Source organism: Manis javanica, chromosome 7 (assembly GCF_040802235.1).
Source record: "Manis javanica isolate MJ-LG chromosome 7, MJ_LKY, whole genome shotgun sequence".
NCBI classification, from domain to species: domain Eukaryota; kingdom Metazoa; phylum Chordata; class Mammalia; order Pholidota; family Manidae; genus Manis; species Manis javanica.
Window position 1 is genome coordinate 62,804,149 of NC_133162.1, and position 20,738 is coordinate 62,824,886.

At 35.9% G+C, this 20,738-nt stretch overlaps 1 protein-coding gene across 4 annotated transcripts in view; it reads right to left on the reverse strand.

The window, feature by feature from the left end:
- Nucleotides 1-20,738, reverse strand: part of PRKG1 (protein kinase cGMP-dependent 1) — a 1,271,722-nt gene that overhangs the window by 36,232 nt on the left and 1,214,752 nt on the right. For 3 of the 4 annotated variants that reach the window (XM_037002637.2, XM_037002636.2, XM_037002638.2), the window contains one exon: nt 17,096-17,192. In XM_037002637.2, coding sequence (XP_036858532.1) covers nt 17,096-17,192 — 97 coding nt within the window. Of the gene's footprint in view, nt 1-17,095; nt 17,193-17,293; nt 18,790-20,738 lie in introns of those variants that run through there. The other variant, XM_073241043.1, reaches the window with a different exon arrangement.

Below are 20,738 nucleotides of genomic sequence, written 5' to 3' on the forward strand. Positions count from 1 at the left end.
TGGTACTTGTCTTTCTACACCTGACTTATTTCATTGAGCATAATACCCTCTAGCTCCATCCATGTTGCTGCAAATGGTAGGATTTGTTTTCTTCTTATGGCTGAATAATATTCCATTGTGTATATGTACCACATCTTCTTTATCCATTCATCTACTGATGGGCACTTAGGTTGCTTCCATATCTTGGCAATTGTAAAGACTGCTGTGATAAATATAGGGGTGCATATGTCTTTTTGAATCTGGGATCTTGTTTTCTTTGGGTAAATTACTGGGAGTGGAATTCCTGGGTCAAATGGTATTTCTATTTTAAGTTTTTGGAGGAACCTTCATATTGCATTCCACAATCGTTGAACTAATTTACATTCCCACCAGCAGTATAGGAAGGTTCCCCTTTCTCTGCATCCTTGTCAGCATTTGTTGTTCCTTGTCATTTGGATGTTGGTGATCTTAACTGGTATGAGGTGATGCCTCATTGTTGTTTTAATTTGCATTTTACTTTCCATGTGCCTGTTGGCTATGTGAATTTCTTCTTTGGAGAAGTGTCTGTTCATATCCTCCATCCATTTTTTTGCTGGGTTATTTTCTTTTTGGATGTTGAGGCATGTGAGTTCTTTTTATTTTGGATGTTAATCCCTTGTCAGATATGTCATTTATGAATATATTCTCCCATACTGTAGGATGCATTTTTGTTCTACTGATGGTGTCCTTTGCTGTACAGAAGCTGTTTAGTTTGATGTAGTCCCATTTGTTCATTTTTACTTTTGTTTCCCCTGCCCGAGGAGATGTGCTCAGGAAAAAGTTGCTCATGTTTATATTCTTTTTTTTTTTTTTTGCCTATCTTTTCTTCTAAGACTTTTATGATTTCATGATTTACATTCAGGTCTTTGATCCATTATGAGTTTACTTCTGTGTATGGACTTACACAATAATCCAGTTTCATTCCCTTACTTGTAGCTGTCCAGTTTTGCCAACACCAGCTGTTAAAGAGGCTGTCATTTTGCCATTGTATATCCATGGCTCCTTTATCATATATTAATTGGCCATATATCTGGGCTCTCTATTCTGTTCCATCTATCTATGGGTCTATTCTTGTGCCAGTAGATGTCTGTTAGGTCCATCTGTTCTAATGTGTTGTTCAGTGCCTCTGTCTCCTTATTTATTTTCTGTCTGGTTGGTCCTTTGGAGTGAGTAGTGTGTTGAAGTCTCCTAAAATGAATGCCTTGAATTCTATTTCCCCCTTTAATTCTGTTAGTATTTGTATTACATATATAGGTGCTCCTGTGTTCAGTGCATAGATATTTATAATGTTTATATTCTCTTGCTGGATGTAATGTCCTTCTGTGTCTTGTGACTTTCTTCGTTTTGAAGTCTATTTTGTCTGATACAAGTACTGCAACTCCAGCTTTTTTCTCCCTATTAGTTGCATGAAATATCTTTTTCTATCACTTCACTTTTAGTCTGTGTATGTCTTTGGGTTTGAAGTGAGTTTCCTGTAGGCAGCATATAGACAGGTCTTTTTTTTTCTATCCATTCAATGAATCTATGTCTTTTGATTGGTGCCTTCAGACCATTTACATTTATGGTAATTATCAACAGATATGTACTTATTGCCATTGCAGGCTTTAGATTCATAGTTACCAAAGGTTCAAGGGTATCTTCTTTACTATGTAACAGTCTAACTAAACTCATTTAGTGTGCTATTACAAACACAATCTAAAAATTCCTTTTTTTCTCTCCTTTCTCTTCCTTCTCCATTCTTTACATATTAGGTATCATATTCTGTACTCTTCGTGTATCCCTTGACTGAGTTTGGGGGCAGTTAATCAAATTTTGCATTTGCTTAGCAATTAATTTTTCTACTTCCTTCTCTGGTGACAGCTATTTAGCCTTCGGAACACTTCCATCTATAGCAGTCCCTTCAAAATGCACTGTAGAAATGGTTTGTGGGAGTTAAATTCCCTCAACTTTTGCTTATTTGGAAATTGTTCAATTCCTCCTTCAAATTTAAATGATAATCTTGCTGGGTAGGTATTCTTGGTTCGAGATCCTTCTGTTTCATTGCATTAAATATATCATATGCCACTCCCTTCTGGCCTGTAAGGTTTCTGCTGAGAAGTATGATAGCCTGATGGATTTTCCTTTGTAAGTGATCTTTTTTTCTCTCTCTGGCTACTTTTAATACTCTGTCCTTATCCTTGATCTTTGTCTTTAAATTATTATATATCTTGGTGTTGTCTTCCCTGTGTTCTTTGTGTTGGGAGATCTGTGCGCCTCCGTGGCCTGAGAGACTATCTCCTTCTACAGATTGGGGAAGTTTTCAGCAATTACCTCCTCAAGGGCACTTTCTATCCCTTTTTCTATCTCTTCTTCTTCTGGTACTCCTATAATGCAGATATTGTTCTGTTTGGATTGGTCACACAGTTCTCTTAATATTCTTTCATTCCTGGAGATCCTTTTTCTCTCTGTGCTTCAGCTTGTTTGTATTCCTGTTCTCTAATTTCTATTTCATTTACTGTCTCCTCTACTTAATCTAATCTGCTTTTAAATCCTTCCATTGTATGTTTCATTTCAGATACTGTATTTTTCCAAGTTTCTGTCTTTCTTGAATTCCTCCCTGAGGTCTTGAATATTTTTCTGTAGCTCTGTGAGCATGATTTTTATTTTGAAATTTTTTTCAGAAGTTCGGTGAGTTCAGTTTCACTTGGCTCTGTTTCTGGTTTGTGGTATTTTGGTTTATACTGGGTTCTTTTGACATTTTATATTTGTAATAATAACTTGGTGCCCATAAACCTCACTCTCTGGAGCTGCTCAGCCCCGCAACAATGGCGGGTGCACAGGTGAGTGCTGGTACCTGCTGGGAGGAAAGGGCTCTTTCTTGCTTCCTGGCTGCAGTGCCTGCCTTCACTGCCAGGGCCAGTGGGCTGAGCATGCAGGGAGAAGTCTCTATGCTACGCCCCTGTAGCTGCCATAGGCAGGGCCACCCTCTGGCTGGCCTGGTGCCATGGCAGGGGCAGCAGGTTTGCAAGCCAGTGCTGGTGGAAGAAGGAGCGGCAGGCTGTGTATTGTGGTGGAGGTTCTCAGAGCTGTGTTGCCTGCCAGGGGGATAGAGTGCCTTAAGATCCTGAAAGTTTCCAACCTGCTGGGCTGAGGGGCTGGGACAATTTTTTCCACCTGTCCTTTCTGCTGTGCAGCAAGCTCTGTGCAATCCTTGCCCCTTTAGCAGCCCTCTCATTGATGGGAAGTTTCTCAGGATGTCCACCTTTCTTTTGTCCCAGAGTGGTCAGTTGTGGGTACCTATTCTCCACAATCAGCTGGAATCTCAGTCTCTCCAAGTATTCTGCCTGTCTTAGCTTTTCAACTGCACTAGTCTTCAGAGCACCATGTAATGAAGGTTCATGCTCCCAGAGCAGATCTCCACAGCTGGGTGTTTAGTAGTCTGAGGCCTCCACCCCATCCCTGTTCCATTTCTCTTCCTCCCACCAGTGAGCTGGGGTGGGTGAATGGCTTGGTTTCTGCTGGATCACAGCTTTGGTACTTTACCCTTTTCTGTGAAGTCTACTCTTTTCCCCAGATGTAGGCAGTCCATCACAGACTTCTTTCCTATTGCTCTTTTAAGATTAGTTCTATTTGCTATATTTTCATATTATATGTGGTTTTGGGAGGAGGTTTCTGACTCCCTTCTCATGTCACCATCTGTAAGTCCCCCACTTTAAGTTTCTTGTAAGCTGTAATAGCTAGTATTGTCTGACTTTCTCAAAGGATTCTAGTTCAATGGAAACCACTCAACTAGAGTTTCATGAATGCCAGGACCTTGGGAAGTTGCAAATAGTATAACAGCCTATTCAAGTTTGGGCTGAACCACACTATTCACCCTTAAAGGACTTACCATATATATGTATATATAAATATTTATTTAATATAAATGCTCAGAGCAAGTTCTAGCAATTTGTATTTAGTGAGCCTAAGCATTTATGCTTTATTATAAAAGTGTTTTCACAAAACTAATCCATGAAAAATTTTAAGGGGAAATGTAGTTTGCTTTCTGTTCTACCTGTTGGCCAAATTAGCTATACCAACTCCACTTTGTGAATTTGAGATGATGATGGTGGGTGATGCTGATGATTTCTGTAAGTTAACTAGAGATATGCAATTAGTGTTGTGTGGAAGGAGGGAGGCCAAAGGGGAAGAAAGCATGTATACTTCTCTTCCTCCTCTTGCTGAGGAATCCTTCTGAGACTAGGCATGCTCCCCAGGTTTGACCTCATTTGCAGAATATTCTATCCCTACTAAGAATGTAGGGTATTGTACTGACTTAGAATGTGAGTTCCGATATTTACTCCCTTTGTGTAAATCTCAACCAGTTTTTTGGCTTGTGATCTTGGAAAAATTTTTGAAACTCTCCCAAGCCCTGTTTCCTCATCTGTAATATGGGGAAAATCTTCATTGGTTACCTGTGAAGATGAAATAAAAGGGCTTATATATCACACACAGTGTCTGGAACAGAGTGCACATTCAGTAAAAATTAGCTGCTTTTATTCTTATGTGCTTCTTAGTTTGTTTCTTTTGGCCAAAGCAATTTCCTCAAAATATGATCCATCACAGGATATATGTTGCTTTGTACCTGTTCCTATCTCCACCCCTATTTCCTCCAGTTCTACCAAGGGAATAAGTAAAGGTTTGAGAAGCAAGTTTTAAAAGATTGTTGACCCCTATACCACACTGGATTTACTCTCAAAATTCCTAGAAAGGGAAAATGAACAAGAAAATGCTAATTCTCAATATCTTCCTTTTATTTTTTGTAAGTAATACTATGTGTTATATCAGGAATTGGAATTGGTCAATGTTTCATTTACAGTGAAATGTTACTGCAGCTTGAAATGTTATACTGCCATTTGGATGAAGGTATACTTGGACAAAGTAGATTTTAATGTGAGAATTTATGACAAAGATTTTGACAAATTCTTAACTGTCAGGCTCCAGCTGGCACCCAAATAATACTGACCTGAGGATGGGAAGCAATGTCAGCAGCATTTTAAAGAGCTTTAAAGACACATTTCCTGGCTGTATTGGAATAAAGAAATCCTTTCTATCTCAGACAAGTACTTGCCTTAAAGTGGCTTGTTTTCTGATAGACCTAATTCTTTGCTTTTACTGGGAAAAAGGGTTATGATCAGAGTAAGGTTCAAATTGGCTCAGGACCATTAGCTTTGCATTAGTCCTTACAATCTACTTATCCATTCACCTATTTAACCTTTTTAATTACCAGTTCATAGTTTGTTTTGCACCATAGACATATTTTTATTATTTTGGAAGAAAATGGCTTTCTGAACTATACTGTAATTAAAATGATTTCTGAAATTTAAGGTTTAAATTGTTAATAGCACATTTATTATTATGCAAAATTCCTCTATAACATGATTCAAAATATACTTCCATGTACAAGGAAAGGGTGACTCCCTTTATGCCCTCACTTAGGTAACCTAATGCTATAGAACAAGGGTGATGAAGTGAGTTTAGAAAAGCTCATATAGAAAACGTGGGTTCTAGTTCTGGATCTTTCAGTAATACATTCATGGTTAGTCATATAATCTCCCTGGGCCTCTGGCCACCTCTCAGAAAATGAAGTGTTCTTTCCAGCTGGGCAATTCTGTATATCTGCTATTTGACATAATAAAAATGCATTTAAAAGAATGTTAATTATATTTAACCTTACAGAAACAGCCCAGCAAGCATGTGTCAATAGCTTGGGACAAAGAAAAGAAGGGTAACTGTCCAAGTAACACAGAGGTAGCTTAAGGCAATGTGATGGTTCACTCTGAAAGCCTGACCTTGAGTTTACAGTACACACATATTCCATTGGGAAATGAAGGTCTTAGTTTCTCTGTGCTCTCAACTCCAACATCTGAAAGGGATCAGTATCATCTATTATACATGCTGTGTTACTAATTTTCAAAGCATATACATTGGATAAAAAGAGCAGTAGCTTTCCCAAAAAGAGTATTGAAAATGGCTCCAAGGTATAAGGCAGAGTCATCCCAATAGTTGGATAGCAACAAAATAGGAATGGCGAATATGTTCTCTCAACAACTTTAATCAGGCAATCCATATTACATGGTACAGCATAAAATTATTTTGGGGTCTCTGTAAAATGGGAGTAAATAGCTTTGTAAGTAATCCAGAAACAATTTGCAATGGTCTGTATTTTAAGATTGAAGTAGCCCACAGGCAATATAAATTAAGGTAAGGAATTTGCAACAACTTCTGTAGTGAAAATGAAAATTCTATAAACAAAAAAGGAAAAGAAGAAAGGAAGGAAAGAAAGCAAGCAAGCCCTAGATTGTGAGTGTGCACAGGTCCTATCAGATGAACTATGCCTACTTGCTGGAGTGTGCATCTCTCCACTCCAGCTACAGCTCTTAACCAGATTCACCAAAATGGGCAAAAAGCCCATAATAAAACTTTAATAACGAAGTAAACCAATAAGCTGACTATTAAACTTTCTATCCCCTGTAAGCACTAGGTGGTTCTAGCTCCATCATTTTCCAGTACTCCCCCTTGCTAGATAACTCTTCACCTTCCTATCAGATATTAGCCCCAACAGAACTTGACATTCAGGAAATAACATAAAATAGTACTGTTCTACAGCAGTTGAGTACAGTAACAAACCAAAGCTTGACTATAAACAGCCATAGAATTACCATAAAATTAAAGAAAAAAAAGCACAAAGTTGCTGTACATTAAATACCTGGATATTTAGATCCATACTGAACAAGATTTGCAATGATTCTTGTAGAAAATCCAAAAATCTAGTGTAAAACAGTTTTAGTGCAAGAAAATATGCACCAAAACAGGCAAATCTTTAGAGATACTAGCTGCCTGGAGCTGGGGATGGGAACAGAGAGTATTTGCAAAGGGCATGAGGTTTCTTATTGGATGGTAGAAATCTTCTAAAACTAGTCTGTGGTGATGGCTGTACAATTTTATGGGAAGCACATTATACCTCAACAAAGCTTTTAAAGAATTTTAATATGAGGAAGAATCTAGAAAATATGTATATCTATATTTTCTAGTTGCCTTTATTGATCATGAGATGGTTTTATTTTTAATTTACATTTTAAGGAACTAAATGTCAGAACTGTGTTTCTCTCTATGCTTATCTTTCCCCTTTAGTAACAGTTTTCTGATTAGCTAAAATTGTATTTCATTTTTATTCTAGTTTCTGTGAACTATTAACATTTTTACTAAAAATGTTATCTTTTTAAAAATCACTTATGTAAATTGCTATTTATTAAAAGTTCTAAATTTTAAAAAAAGTCCTCACTTCCAAAACAGTAGGATCATGGGTCATTTTAAGCAACATGTATATAATTATCACAAAATTCTTTAAAAATTATGTAGTCAAAATAATAGGAAATTACTGGGCAATGTCTTAGTATTTTAATAACAAACTATAATCATACATTAACTCATGTAATCTCCTAAAGCCTCATTTCCTCACTTATAAAATGGGAATAAAACCACTTTATCTTATAGACACAGATACTACTGTAAGATCAAATCAAATTAGTGTTTATGAAAATATTCAAAAATTTTAAAGTGCTATGTAAGGATATTATCATTACTATTATGACTTCCACGAAACAGCATGCTAATTAAAATGAATATTTGTAAATAGTACATAACTATTACAATTCACAATTAAATATTTTTTTAATTAATTGTCCCTACCAACTGAATGAAAAAAGTACAATTAGGAAAAAAATCCATTTGTCTGAATTTAAGGAAGTTTTATTTTCACAAAGAAAGAAAAACTAATGTTATTACTCTGATTCAAGTAACTTTTTGGACATTCAGGAGGACTTACTACATTCATGAAAAAACATGAATGTTTTTAACTGCACTGAAAGCTTATATTCTACAAATTAGAATTGGATTATATTCAACATTTTCTAACAACAGCAACAAAAAGCTAATCCTAGTATGAGAATCTCTTTTCTCTGGGTAATAATACTATAAATTTCGGGCAAACATAACTATAATCTGAATAGAAAAACTCCTGTTCTTGAATCTATTGTAAAACCTCCTTTCTCACTAATTATCCACAATTTTATCCTCCCTTTTCTCTCTGCACTACACAGTAATATCAGATGGTTTCTTTTCCTTAGTCAATTTTTGATACTTCAGAATGAACCACATCATCTGGTTTGTTCGCTAGGATACACAAGAGTGGAGAGCATAAAGAACTTCTCAAAGCCTGTGTGACACACACCCAACGCCACAAAGAATGCAAAGGAGGGATGATGAGTTTAACTGAGATGTCAGGGTTAGAAAGCTTTCCAGGCATGAGCAATAGAGGCATGGCACTATTGTGTGATTTTCTGGTAAAGGTTTTATGTGTAAAGCTTATTTCATAGATAACCACTTCTTATTTCATAGATACCATACATATATGCCAGGTATACCAAAGGAGCATAGAAAAGTGGCTTAATTTATCTATGCCTTTTCATCTGCCATTTGCACAAGTGATAATCAAGAGAGGGTCTCTCTTCTTTCCGTCTTTGTTCTCCTTCCCAAGTTCACTTCAACCCTTCATCAAAAATGTCAGTAATTCCATTTGCTTTGTCACTTGCCTTCAGACTTAAAATTCAGTTCCACATGTAGTGACAAGAATTATCAGGAAATATCTATATAATTAAATTCAAATTGATCAAAAGATAAGTGAAATTCTTTTTATTATAGAGGTGATAGTTTTTATTTTAATTTTTTAAAAAAGACATGTAAAGTTCAGTTTGGAGGAAGATCAGGAAGACCATCAAGTTTTTCTACTTTTAATTCAACATGTACACGGGTTAGACTATTTTGTAGAAATCACTTGCAAATCAAAGAATAGTTGTGATTTTCCTTAATAAGGAATTAGCATGGATTCATTTTTGCTCAAAAGGCTATTACCTGCACTTAGTCAGGACTGTTACTAATGGTCGTAATTTAAACATACCATTTCTCTTCCCTATAGTACCTGTGTTAAGTAAACCTTATTTCATTTGTAGTGATTATATTCATATTTATGTGCTCTAATTACCTATGATAAACTATTTTCCTTCATCAAATTATCAAATATTTTCTTTCTCCTACCCAAGATTTTATTTCTATGCATAATCTCACTCATATATACGTATAAATACAATGTGCAACAGTTTCCAAGTTTGCTTACACATTTCTGAATGGATTGCTTGACTGTTTCTCATAATTCAACTTATTCTAATACTTAAGGACACTTGTAACCTAAAACTTCACATAGATGGAGCTGAGTATCCTAAATTCAATTTTTTTCATTTATTGACTCTGTGAAGGTTTAAAATGAATTGAAACAGAGTCACATATTGCAAAATCCAGCTCTGAGATGTGATCAGATTAATTTGTGAAAGGTTTTGCATTCTCATCATACTTTTGAGATATAAAACAAATAACTTTTTAATGTTCTTAACTGTTTTATACTGGAAAAATTTAATCAGGTGGCTTATAATCAGATAGTAATGTCTTAATATATGCTATACTCAAACTTCACCTTTTCTGAAATTAAAAGGATAACTTCTCCCTCCCTGTTCTTCATGTACTTCAAATTTTTCAGAAGATTTTGTACAAATATAAATGTACTTCAAATGTAGTTAAGGCAGTTCATCATGTATTTACCATTTTTTTGCTTATGCTAACTTAATCTATGAAAGCAGTCACAGTCAACATTTAAATTGTTCTGTTCCTGTGGATGTGGAATCAGGAGATTAGAGCTATGACCAAACACTGGTTCCCTTTTGGCTTAACTTGTCACCTTTTGAGTCCTGAGGATCTCTCTACTCACTTTGAATTTACAAGGCAGCTGGCTGGAGGTAGGGGCTTAGGGCTAAGAACCAACCATCTGGCTCACAGAAGCTCCTAATCTCATAGCTCAGTGTTCAAGCTAATATGTTGTATGGCAGTGGGAGAATATTCATATGAGGGATGGACTATGAACTGGCAAATAATTAAATGTATAGAGTTGATGAGCTACAGTGAAACATACAGAATTACATATTTTTTCCCGGAAAACAAAACAAACCATTTTATTTAAAAGGATCTAGCTATTTTCGGTATTAAAGATAAACAAGGGGACTGTTTTTCCTTCTCATGGAAGGGATTTCTCTTTGCAAGTTTTTAAATAAAAATTTCAGGGATATGGACTACGTCTTGGCACAAAGTAAACTACTTATTCAGAAGAGAAATTATGATGTTTATTTCTGGGAGCAGTGCCACCTAAAAATAGCCTGTCTCATCACCTTACAGTGTATTCTTTTATTTCACAGATAGAAGTTCAGAGCTGAGTCTATGTTTATGTGTTTTCACCACTTGACCTAAGTCCCCAAAATGTCCAATGCATTCATGTCTAATTTCCTTTAGGAATACAATACAGTTATCCTCTATCAGCTATCATAATATTTTTCACTGCTCCCTCACATAACTTCTGCTCTAGTCAGGCACTTACTTTGATGTCCTGTGAAAACATGTGGCCTTCTGTGTTGTAACTTTTGCCTGGAATGGCCTTTCCCCATCTGTTGATTTAAATCCCAATCTATTCTCTAAACCCTGGGTTAAGTCCTGTGTCTTCCCTGGGCCTTTTCTCCTTCCTCAGCTCCAAGTACTTCCTCTCTTTCTGAAATACTGAGAACCTTTCTGCATCATTTAGAATTTAATACAATACTAAAGGATATCATTTGCTATTTTTCATATTCATTAGTCTAATATTCTTACCTAATTAGGAGAAGGCAGAAATTATTTAAGAGCAGGAATTATCTCTGGAATTTCTCTATCCCACAGAAAATACTTTAATTCTCTGGGGTAAACAAAAAACAAAAATCACATTTATATTACAGAAAGCAAAGGCAAGTGTGATTAAAATGTTAACTTTTGGAGAAACCATTTTATCATGTGTTATCATAAGCCTTGGAAAGACATATCTAGTGCCTTCAAGATTTATATAGATCTTCTATAATAACTTGCAGGTTTACAGGTGGAATTGTTAACATTTTATCTTGTTGTAGGACACTGAGTTCAAACACTTTTAGTGAGAACTATTCATTTCAATAGATGGTATATAAAATTTCTATAATTTCAAAAGATGCATAAGAAAGTGACTGTTATATATGTTGCCATTCTGTAGTCTAAATTGTTACAACTCTTATGTACAAAAAAAATTCTATATTGAAAAGATGACTTAATGCATGTCTTACTAGTATACGTTGAAGTAGAGAGAGAATTTAGTACTTGTGATTTCTGCTTTGAAACTGTCTTGGGGTTAGATATTTAGGAGTTGCAGTATATTACACTCAACATTTACTGAATTAGATTTTTACTCTCTGAGTAACTTATTTCTTTAGACATCAATAGTATCTATCACAGTTAAGTTGTGTCAGTTTTTATCCTTTTGAAGAACAGCTATGTAATGAGGATGACATATGTAACTATAACTGGAGTCCTCCTAGGAAAAAGGTTGTATTAAAACGAGGCAAGCTAACTGTTCAGCCATGTTAGAGTCCTTTTTCACTTCGGTTACAAAGGTCACAGGCCTTAGGAAAAGGTTTCCCCGAGCATCCTCTGCAGTGTAAATTACCATGGGCACAATGGCCAAGCTGCTCAGCAGTCCCACAGCTATTCTATTTCACTGCTGTATAGCTTTGCAGTAAGAAGCTCTTGAAGTGTTTTCATCTTATGTGGAGTTTCCCTTTGGAGTTAAACTGTTCACCTTTCATAATGATGAAACAAAACTCTGTTGACTGAACAATGGGTATATGACCTAATTTCTTGCTTAATCATCTCTTAGTTTCTATTGCTTTTTAGTTGATTTACACAGGCCTCCAGGCCTGCTTGCGTGTGATGCACAGTGACCAGGTAGCTGGGAAAACGCCAGGAGAGTGGGATGGGTGTCCATAAGTGCAGCTATCAGCCCTGTTACACAAATGAGCCTGACTAAGTGTGGTTCTTGCATCTTCCTACCACATTGCCCACCCCTGCGCAAACTGATTGTGAGATTTTTGGTCCAAAAGGAATGATAGGTAATGTTTGTATTCCACCTGGCAAGAGACAGACCCTTATTAGGCCCAGCTGAGGTGCCATGGCTTGAAGAGGCTGTGGAGAAACTGGATATGATTCAGCAGTCTGCCCAGAAAATGATTTCCCCCAGAGAGGTTAAGATGTGGGGCCTTAGCATTTAGAAGAGAAATGGCAAAATAAGAGCAGGTTACTGCAGGTGCGAAAAGGTTCAGGGGAGCACGATTGAAAATTGTTTCCTATATCTGCTCATGACAGATCAGATAGTAAGGTGCTTTCATGGCTTGGGGAATTTAAGAGAAGCTATCACCAAAGGTCATCTGAAGACCTCAGGTTCTCTCTTGTAGTGGAGAAATGCTTGTGCTCTCAGGACCTGACCCAACAAGGGACAAAAAAGGAGTGAAATGATTCTACTCCCTTCCTGTTCTATGGGTATGGCTGGAAATGATAGTTATCATTAGTGTTTTGCAATAGTGCCACCACCACCACCAGACAGTGCTTACTGACCTATGATGTCTGCGGTAATACTTGAAGCAATTTAACTCACTTAATGTTTACAACCTTGTGAGGCACATATCTTATTACTCCCCTCATTTTAGAAATGAGGAAATTGAGGCTCAGAAGTAAATGACTTCTGAGTAAATGACTATACATACACAGCTGGTGAGATCTGAATCCAGAAAGTCTAATTCCAGAGCTCTAGCTTTAAACCATCACATTATACTGTGTGATATTTTTCTCCACACATATTCTGCCATTAAAACAGGAGAGGCAAAAGATTCAGAGAAAGAACCACTGGATGTTTGACAGAAGCAGAGGTGAATAGCAGATAACCACAGCATCTATTCAAGATTTACGTCTAATATAGGTTCTTAAATTCTAGAATAATTTTTTTAAACAAAGGTGTACATGATAATGAAGTAACATTTGTTTGATTTCATGGTGGCGCGTATCGTTGGTGTGATATGAATCTAAATATATTTAGAAACCAGAATAATAGAAAAGCCTTCTTGTTCAAAAGCAAGTACTTCTGGGCAATTGCAACAGCTTTTTCAATGACTGCATGGCCTAAGGTTACTTACATGCATTATTCTTGACTTCTTTCCTGCAAAATATAGATCACACCTCATGTTCTCTTCTCAGGGGAACTCTACAGGCAAAATCATATGCTGGATGTGAGAGCATCCAGCATAAAATTTTGAAGATTATAAAGTAGGGTTTAAATGAAAGGGTTGATTATTCTGGTAAGAAAGTAATATCCATTTGTTAATATCAGTTTATTAATAAATTATCCTGCAGTAGTTTCATTTTTTAAGTGTACCGTAGTGCTTCAGGTTATTTATGTAGAAGTCCTAACTGTCCCTCCATCTTAGAAATGCTGACTCCTCCAAGTCTGCTCATACTTTGATTATGAGTTGACTTATTAATTTACATGATTGTGCCTCCCAGCATGTGAGTCCCTAGAGGAAGCAGCTATTTTTCTCTTAAACTGTGTATGATCCAACTACATAAATATGTAATAGATGATATAGAAATAATATAATCCATGCAAACAGAGGTTGTGTTTTCCAAAACCTTGTTCCTGTATTTTATCCAAGTATGGTGCTCTGGCATAAGAGGCACTGGATTGCTGAATAAATAGATCAATTATCTAATATTTAAAGCAACTATCACAGAGTACTGACAGATGAAAAAGCTTTACTTGTACACATCTGTTCTGAAAAGCAAGCACCTCTCTGACGAGAGCAAAAGTAGAGTAAATTAGGAATGTGACCGTCAAGCAATGGGACTAATTTTTACTGGTGATTTGTAAATTCAGTCTCCTTATTTTACAGGAATACCTTGCAAATGAAGAAGATCACCTAGATGTTTTATAGCAGCACTCACAGCTTTAATGAGTAAATAATATATAAAAAAGCAGAATTCTTTTGCTGAAAGTGCTATTAAAAATGTAATATGCTCTTCTGGAAAATATACTTAAACAGGTAGCATTGAATAAATTAGAAAGCCCATACTTCAAAATAAGCAGTCATGGGCAGAGGATATGACATATGCCAGATAACAGAGGAAAGTGGTACAAAGAACTTTCCAGTGGTAATGGTTGTGAATAATACATGTCTGATATTGAACTAGTTAAAATCACTTATGCTAAAATCTATGAAATAAATGAAATAGCTTAAAAGCAGATTCTCCATTCATATACGACTTCTACTTCAAGTTTCTGGTCTCACCATTGAACAAATATTTAAGTTTCTATTACGTGCCAAAATGTTCTCATCTCTAAAAGTTGGAAAAACACTATTTAACAATTCTCCTGAAAAATCTTCCTGCCTCTAAATTCATCTAAATTGACACCAATGATAAAAATTAAGGAATGCTAAGAATTCTTTGAAAGGTATATGATAATGCAAAATAACATGAATATAATCTGTCTGTCAAATGATGATAAAACTACACTCACATTCTAACAGGAAATGATACTCAAAAATTCAAATTTCTTAATTCTTCACACCCAATTCAAGAGTTTATGATCTTATACTCTAGATCTGGGGAGTATTAAAAAATACTATTATAAAATTAAAGGGTAATATGGTTTTTTTTTATAATGTCATTTACCTCATTAACATTACTGCTGAACTGAGGAATGACAGGCTCAAGGTATCAGTTCAACATGCTCAGTGCTGTAATACATGTATGAAATGAGACCACAGGCAGGCCTAGTCCACTTTGAATAGTGAAGACAATCTGGGTATTTTGATTATCCCACAGTGGTTTAGGGGAAGTGCAAGATTACACAAGATGATGTCACTTCAGAGGTTAAGGACGTGTGCCTCTTTCCCTAATGTACTGGTTGTACCAAATAACCATTACAGATTCATCATTCATCAACGTACCTAAAGGTGTTGCAAACTTGGCTATTGCTCCAACCTGAATACATTTTTGAGGTTATGATTTTCATTAGTCCATAAACATTTGCATGAAAGAGTAAAATATAGTATTCATGAGAAGAAAATTAGGCTGAACTACCTTTGACTCTCTCCTGGGATGGAGACAATATATAAATATGTATATACTCAAATACACACACACACACACACACACACACACACATATTAAAGTCTTTTAAAACTGCAATACCTTCATATGCCCACATTGAATCTTCCCTAGTTTTGTGGTTGGCTGTGCCTCCTCACACAATTTTGAGTAAATTTTCTAGAAGTTTTCTACTACAACATGACATTTAATTGTTCAGTTTAAAGTGGTCTCAGGGCCTGTGAACAATTTTCAGTATTTCAAAAAACCTAAGTAAATTCCAATATCTTGTAACATATGTCACTGGTTATTTAAGTTTCCCAACTTGAAGTTCTTACACCTGTGGGATCCACGAACTTGGAATATTGATTTTTCTTTTTGTCAACTAGAGCAGCAATTTTGCTGTCCATTTTCTTTAAAAATATTTAAGAAGCTGTAACAGTCACACAATCTCTAAATAATTGTCCTTTTATACCGATTCATTCAAAGAGAGATTTAAACATACATGTACATAACTATGTACATAAACACACCAGGCAATAAACCTTCCATGGCAGGTAGCTCTACACCCCCGTCCTGTTTCAGTGTCTCAGCACCCCCAGGGCAAAGTTGCTCATGTCTAACACTGTTAATACATCTTCATCAGCTATATGAACACCTATACTGCACCACAAGATCAAAGTTCTTGAAAAATAAATTTAAGACTGCATTAACTTCAGCATTCAGAAAAGCAAGAGGTTTTTCTAGGTCCATATATGGCTGTCATGTCTGAAACTAAGAGTATTCAGATCATCAGAAGCACAGTGTGAAGTCAAGTCAGAAGTAGTATGTCTATAATTCTCCAACTAGTGTTAAGGGGAGCAAATACAAATTCATGGAACCACATTATGGCTCTAAAACACGGTCTAATATTTAAGTAATTAATATCTTGCTGCCTATCAAAGTCAGAAATCCCAACTGCAGCACAAATAGACAAATATCAAAAATAGCACTGGGTCCATTTACTTTTATGGACAGGGTGTTATCCTGTCTCCTGATGGCAACAGTACTGTTTACTGCACTGTGCACAGTCTCAGGGAGTTCCTAATGTACTGTACTGGTGTCTGATGCCAGGGACTCCTCCATGTTTAGCAGAGAAGTGGGAATTAATCTGCATTCTCAAATAAGGCATAATTATATACACATAGTCTTTGAATGCAGAAATCCAATCACCAGAATACATTTTTTACCTAATTTTTGTTGCAATGTCAGTTTCTAAATTTTTATTTCAAAGAAACAGTAGAGTGTACTTTCATTGGCTTTATACCATATTCATGCAATGTGTTTTGTACCAAAATGTCATCATCTTCACTAACACTTAGCTGTGTGTGTATAAATGTATATAAAATAAATTATGCAAAATATTCAAGCCATAATATCTAATATGTATATACATAAATATAATGCCCTATATTCTCAATAGATTCTTGAAACTCAGAATCACAGAATTACTACTACACCATTTACTTGATTTTTTCTAAAGCAGTGGTAAAGATCTTTCATTATATATTTATATTATATATAGACATATAATATGTATAATATATATCCCATTTCCCTTTCTATACATTTTACATTTTAATTATTGTAATTGTAGAGAGGGTGTATTTTTAGTGAGCACTGCTCAGAACTAAGAAGTAAGGATCATTGAAAATCAGCTGTGTAAAAAGTGCTTTATGACTCCTCATTAAGTAAATTACCTTTCATTTGATATGAAGTTTTCAAAAAGAAAATTGATGTTTATTTAATTTTTCGTTCATTCATTCTATAATATTGCTTGTGTTAACTGCTGCAAACTCTGATGTGCAGACAGTAAAGTATTTGGTACCAACTAGAAACAACAGGAACGAATGGTAAGAGAGACAAGAGAGAAATCTTAATCTTGGAGAAAAAATAGCAAAGGAAGACAGAGGCTTTCAGAAGCATTTAAAGAATAATCACCTACCAGTTCTACTCGTCCAAAACCTCCAACTCCAAGGGTGTCAATGATGTTGAAATCAGACAGCTTCAGGTTGGCGAAGAAAGCAGCTTCAGCTTCGTATCTGGATTTTTTGATGCGAAAAAATGGAAATTTCTTAGAGGTGCAAACACGGGTACCGCATACAACTGTACTGGAATGACATGACTGTGGGACAGGGTTTACCTGCTTAAATTCCATCTTGCTTTTAGAGTCTGTGTTTTCTCACACTCATAATTTTTTGGTCCCAGTTGTGCAGAATAACATAGATTTGCACTCGTTTTTCGAAGGAGAAAAATACACAGTACCTACTGCATGCCAGTCAGGTGACCGATAAATCCAGTTATCAAATCAGAGTTACATCTCGGTACTTTTCTGCGCGTCTTCTTGTGAGTATGGATTGTTTGAGTTGTTTTTTGGTTTTGTTTTGGAACTTTTTGTTTTGCTTGGTTTTGTTTTTGCCGTTCACATTTTGGATGACAGTTTCTCATTAGTTTCCCTTATCCACAGGCTGGCAGTGGCTCCTATAAATATTTATTAAAAGTGGCAAGATCACTGAGGTCTCAGGAGCAAAATTACAGCCAGGTTTTAAGAAAACAAATCCGAAAAGCTGAGGACTGACTTGCAAATGTCTGAAATGGATGGTTTCGGTAGCATAGTCACATTCCTGAAAAGTGTCTTCCCTTCGTTTATGCTTACTCACTGACTCTCAGCTAGTAATCCTGGTGTCTTTATGTCTGCAAGTTTCTTATATGAGTGGTGTGAACGATGTTCCAAAAGTCTAACTATGCACACATGGAAATATGACACACGCAAGTGGCCAAAATAAGCCTCTCCTGATGAGACAAGTGCATATGAGCTGCTTAAAATAGCTCCTTGTTAAAGGCCCTACTATTTTTAGAAAGGGCAGGAAGGCATAAAGATGAAGATGATCTTCCCACTCACTAAAGTCAGGTCAGAGAGTAATTCAGCTGTCTCAAAAATAAAGTATTTGAACAGCTCTGTGTAACTCATGACCTTCAAGCCGCCTACCTGATTCAATGCTATGCTATAGATAGACATGACGAACACAGTTGAGATAGTGATACTAACCCTGCTTGTTTATGTCAATTTTTGGACAATCATTCATGGCCATGTTTGGCATTAAGCTGTGTAACATTTTAGCTATTCCACTATAATCAAACACATTTGGACTCTCCCCTTGGGAGAAATGTGAAACAGCTTTAGAGGTGAGCTTTCAACATTCTCTAATTTACAAGCACAGCTCTGGTTTCTAACAAGTCAATTCTTGACAGACTTGAGGCTAAAAACAACATCGTTTTTCATTATTGGTTGATTATGTGAAATCAACTGCCTCTAATAAACCTCTATAAACACAGCCTACTGGTCAATCCTAATGGTCTTTGCAGATTTCTCTCATTAACTACACAATCAAGAGCAAAATGTAATTCAGGAGATGGCTTACTAGAATGGAACATAGGCAGCAAATGTGCATTTCCAGCATTCCAACTGGCTCACTACTTTTGGAAAACTAAAACCCCATCCATTTAAAGGGCTAATGGTAGAGTTCACCCCAACAGGTGCTTAAAAAGGCCATCTGTTGGGATCAGACCCATGACAGTTTGTATGCGGTCAAGCATTTCCTGGCAATCTAGATAATCAAAATTGTTAATGAGATTGTTTTTGAGTAATATTCTACATGCTTGCTGGATTTAGAAATCTCAGATACAAAGAAAGTAACCTCTTCCAGATGACTTTGATGCCATTCTATGTATTTAACATATGGTATTATTACTTATAGCTCTTGAAGATGCCCCAAAATACTTATATTTGGGTTCTGTGAAATTAGGCTGGAAATATGTCTAAATAAGTGATCTTCATTCAGCCTGTTGTTGCACATCAGAGCTATGTAAACATCTTTAAGGAACCATTTTATTTGGGTAGCCCTTTCTACAGAGTGAATCAGAAGTCTGGAGGTACCTAAATGTCTCTATTTTCTAAAGGTCCCCAGATGATTCTGATGCACAGTGAGTGTTGTGTATCATAGCTCTAAGTCTCAGGAGGTTCCAGCAACTATGGAAGAATCTTGGGATGGATTGAAATGATCCAGGGAAATCAGTAGCTACCCCATGAGCCTGGGGGTGATGCATTCATGCCAAGAGTGTTGGGGACTCTTATAACCCTCCTAGACACATAGAAAAAATGATAGTTCTGTAATGGCTAACACAGCTTAAAAAAAGCAACACTGATAAAAAAGACATACATATAGGATGCTCAAAGTTATAAGGTGGCTACCTTGTGATTCTATTTCTGCACCCAAATCCTCCTTTCTGTTTATAGTTACTGTGTGATTAATTACTGATGTTATTTTAACTAATGGGATGGAGGTATTAACCCATGTGAAATACCTCATGTTAAATGTTAAATAGTAGACATTCTCTTTGTAGACATTAAAATCCACTTAAATATATCCCACACAATTACAGTTAAATAAAATACTGATGTTTTAATGAAAAGAGATTGTAACATTGTAATCATACTTTGCTAATCATTGCTAATTTCTGTACTTCTATTGCTAAGTGGATTTTTAAAATGCCATCTTCTTGGGCACTTTTATCTAGTGGTAGATGTACTTTTCTGAAGGGGCCTTTTGGTAACTGTGCTCTTGATTCTCCATTCTGTCCATTTGTTTCAGAACCAATTCTGGAGGAAGTCAAACAATATAGGAATGCTACCATAGCAGTTTCTCTTTTCTTATCAAGGAAATGTTAGTTGTTTAATATTTTATATGCAGGTATTTACTTTTTCTCATTTATATTATGCTTTAGGGACAAGAGTCACATCACAGGGACTCTGTACACTTTTCCTTTTTGAATTAATAACATTTTATAACAGGGATATCATCACCTGCAGGGATCTTTGTTAAAATTCTAAACGATGAACAATGTAGCTTCTTCAGGTTATCTAGCCATTCTTGCCTATAACTTGGAGGGACATTTTCATTCTTTTTTTCTTTACTCAGGGATTATCTGAAGATAATTTGAGCCCATCAATTACATTCAACTTTTTTTTTCAGAGTTGATATAAATTTGGGTGGGGAAGACAACTAAATAAACTGGCTAAGTAAATGGCTTTCTATTCAACAAACTTGTTTTGCCTGAAGGAAGTAAATGTGGAATCCATGTTTCTAACTAATTTACTAGCACGGGGTACTAGGTTCATGGACTTAGGCCCATCTTTCATGCAATTCTAAAATCCATCTGTGCCACAGTGTTTATGAAACGGACAGATCCAAGTGCTAAGGGAAATACATGTAAGACATACAGTTCCAGATGTTTGGGTGCCTTAAATCTAGCAAAGTGTATAAAGTATATTTTCTAAAGGCCCTTAACTTAGTTTGAAATACTGATTTTTTAAAAGAATATTATTTATTTAACTTATTCATTTTAATATGGGATGCAGACTATGTATATTCTTTTCTCAGAAAAATACAAATATTGGTATATCCTTCCTATGTATAACTTCAGGGAGTTATACATAACCTATTTAGGGGTTAACAACATGAAAGTCACATCCAACAAGAGATAAGTGTGTTGGGTGAAGGAGAGAGAGGAAAAATATTTCTCAAACA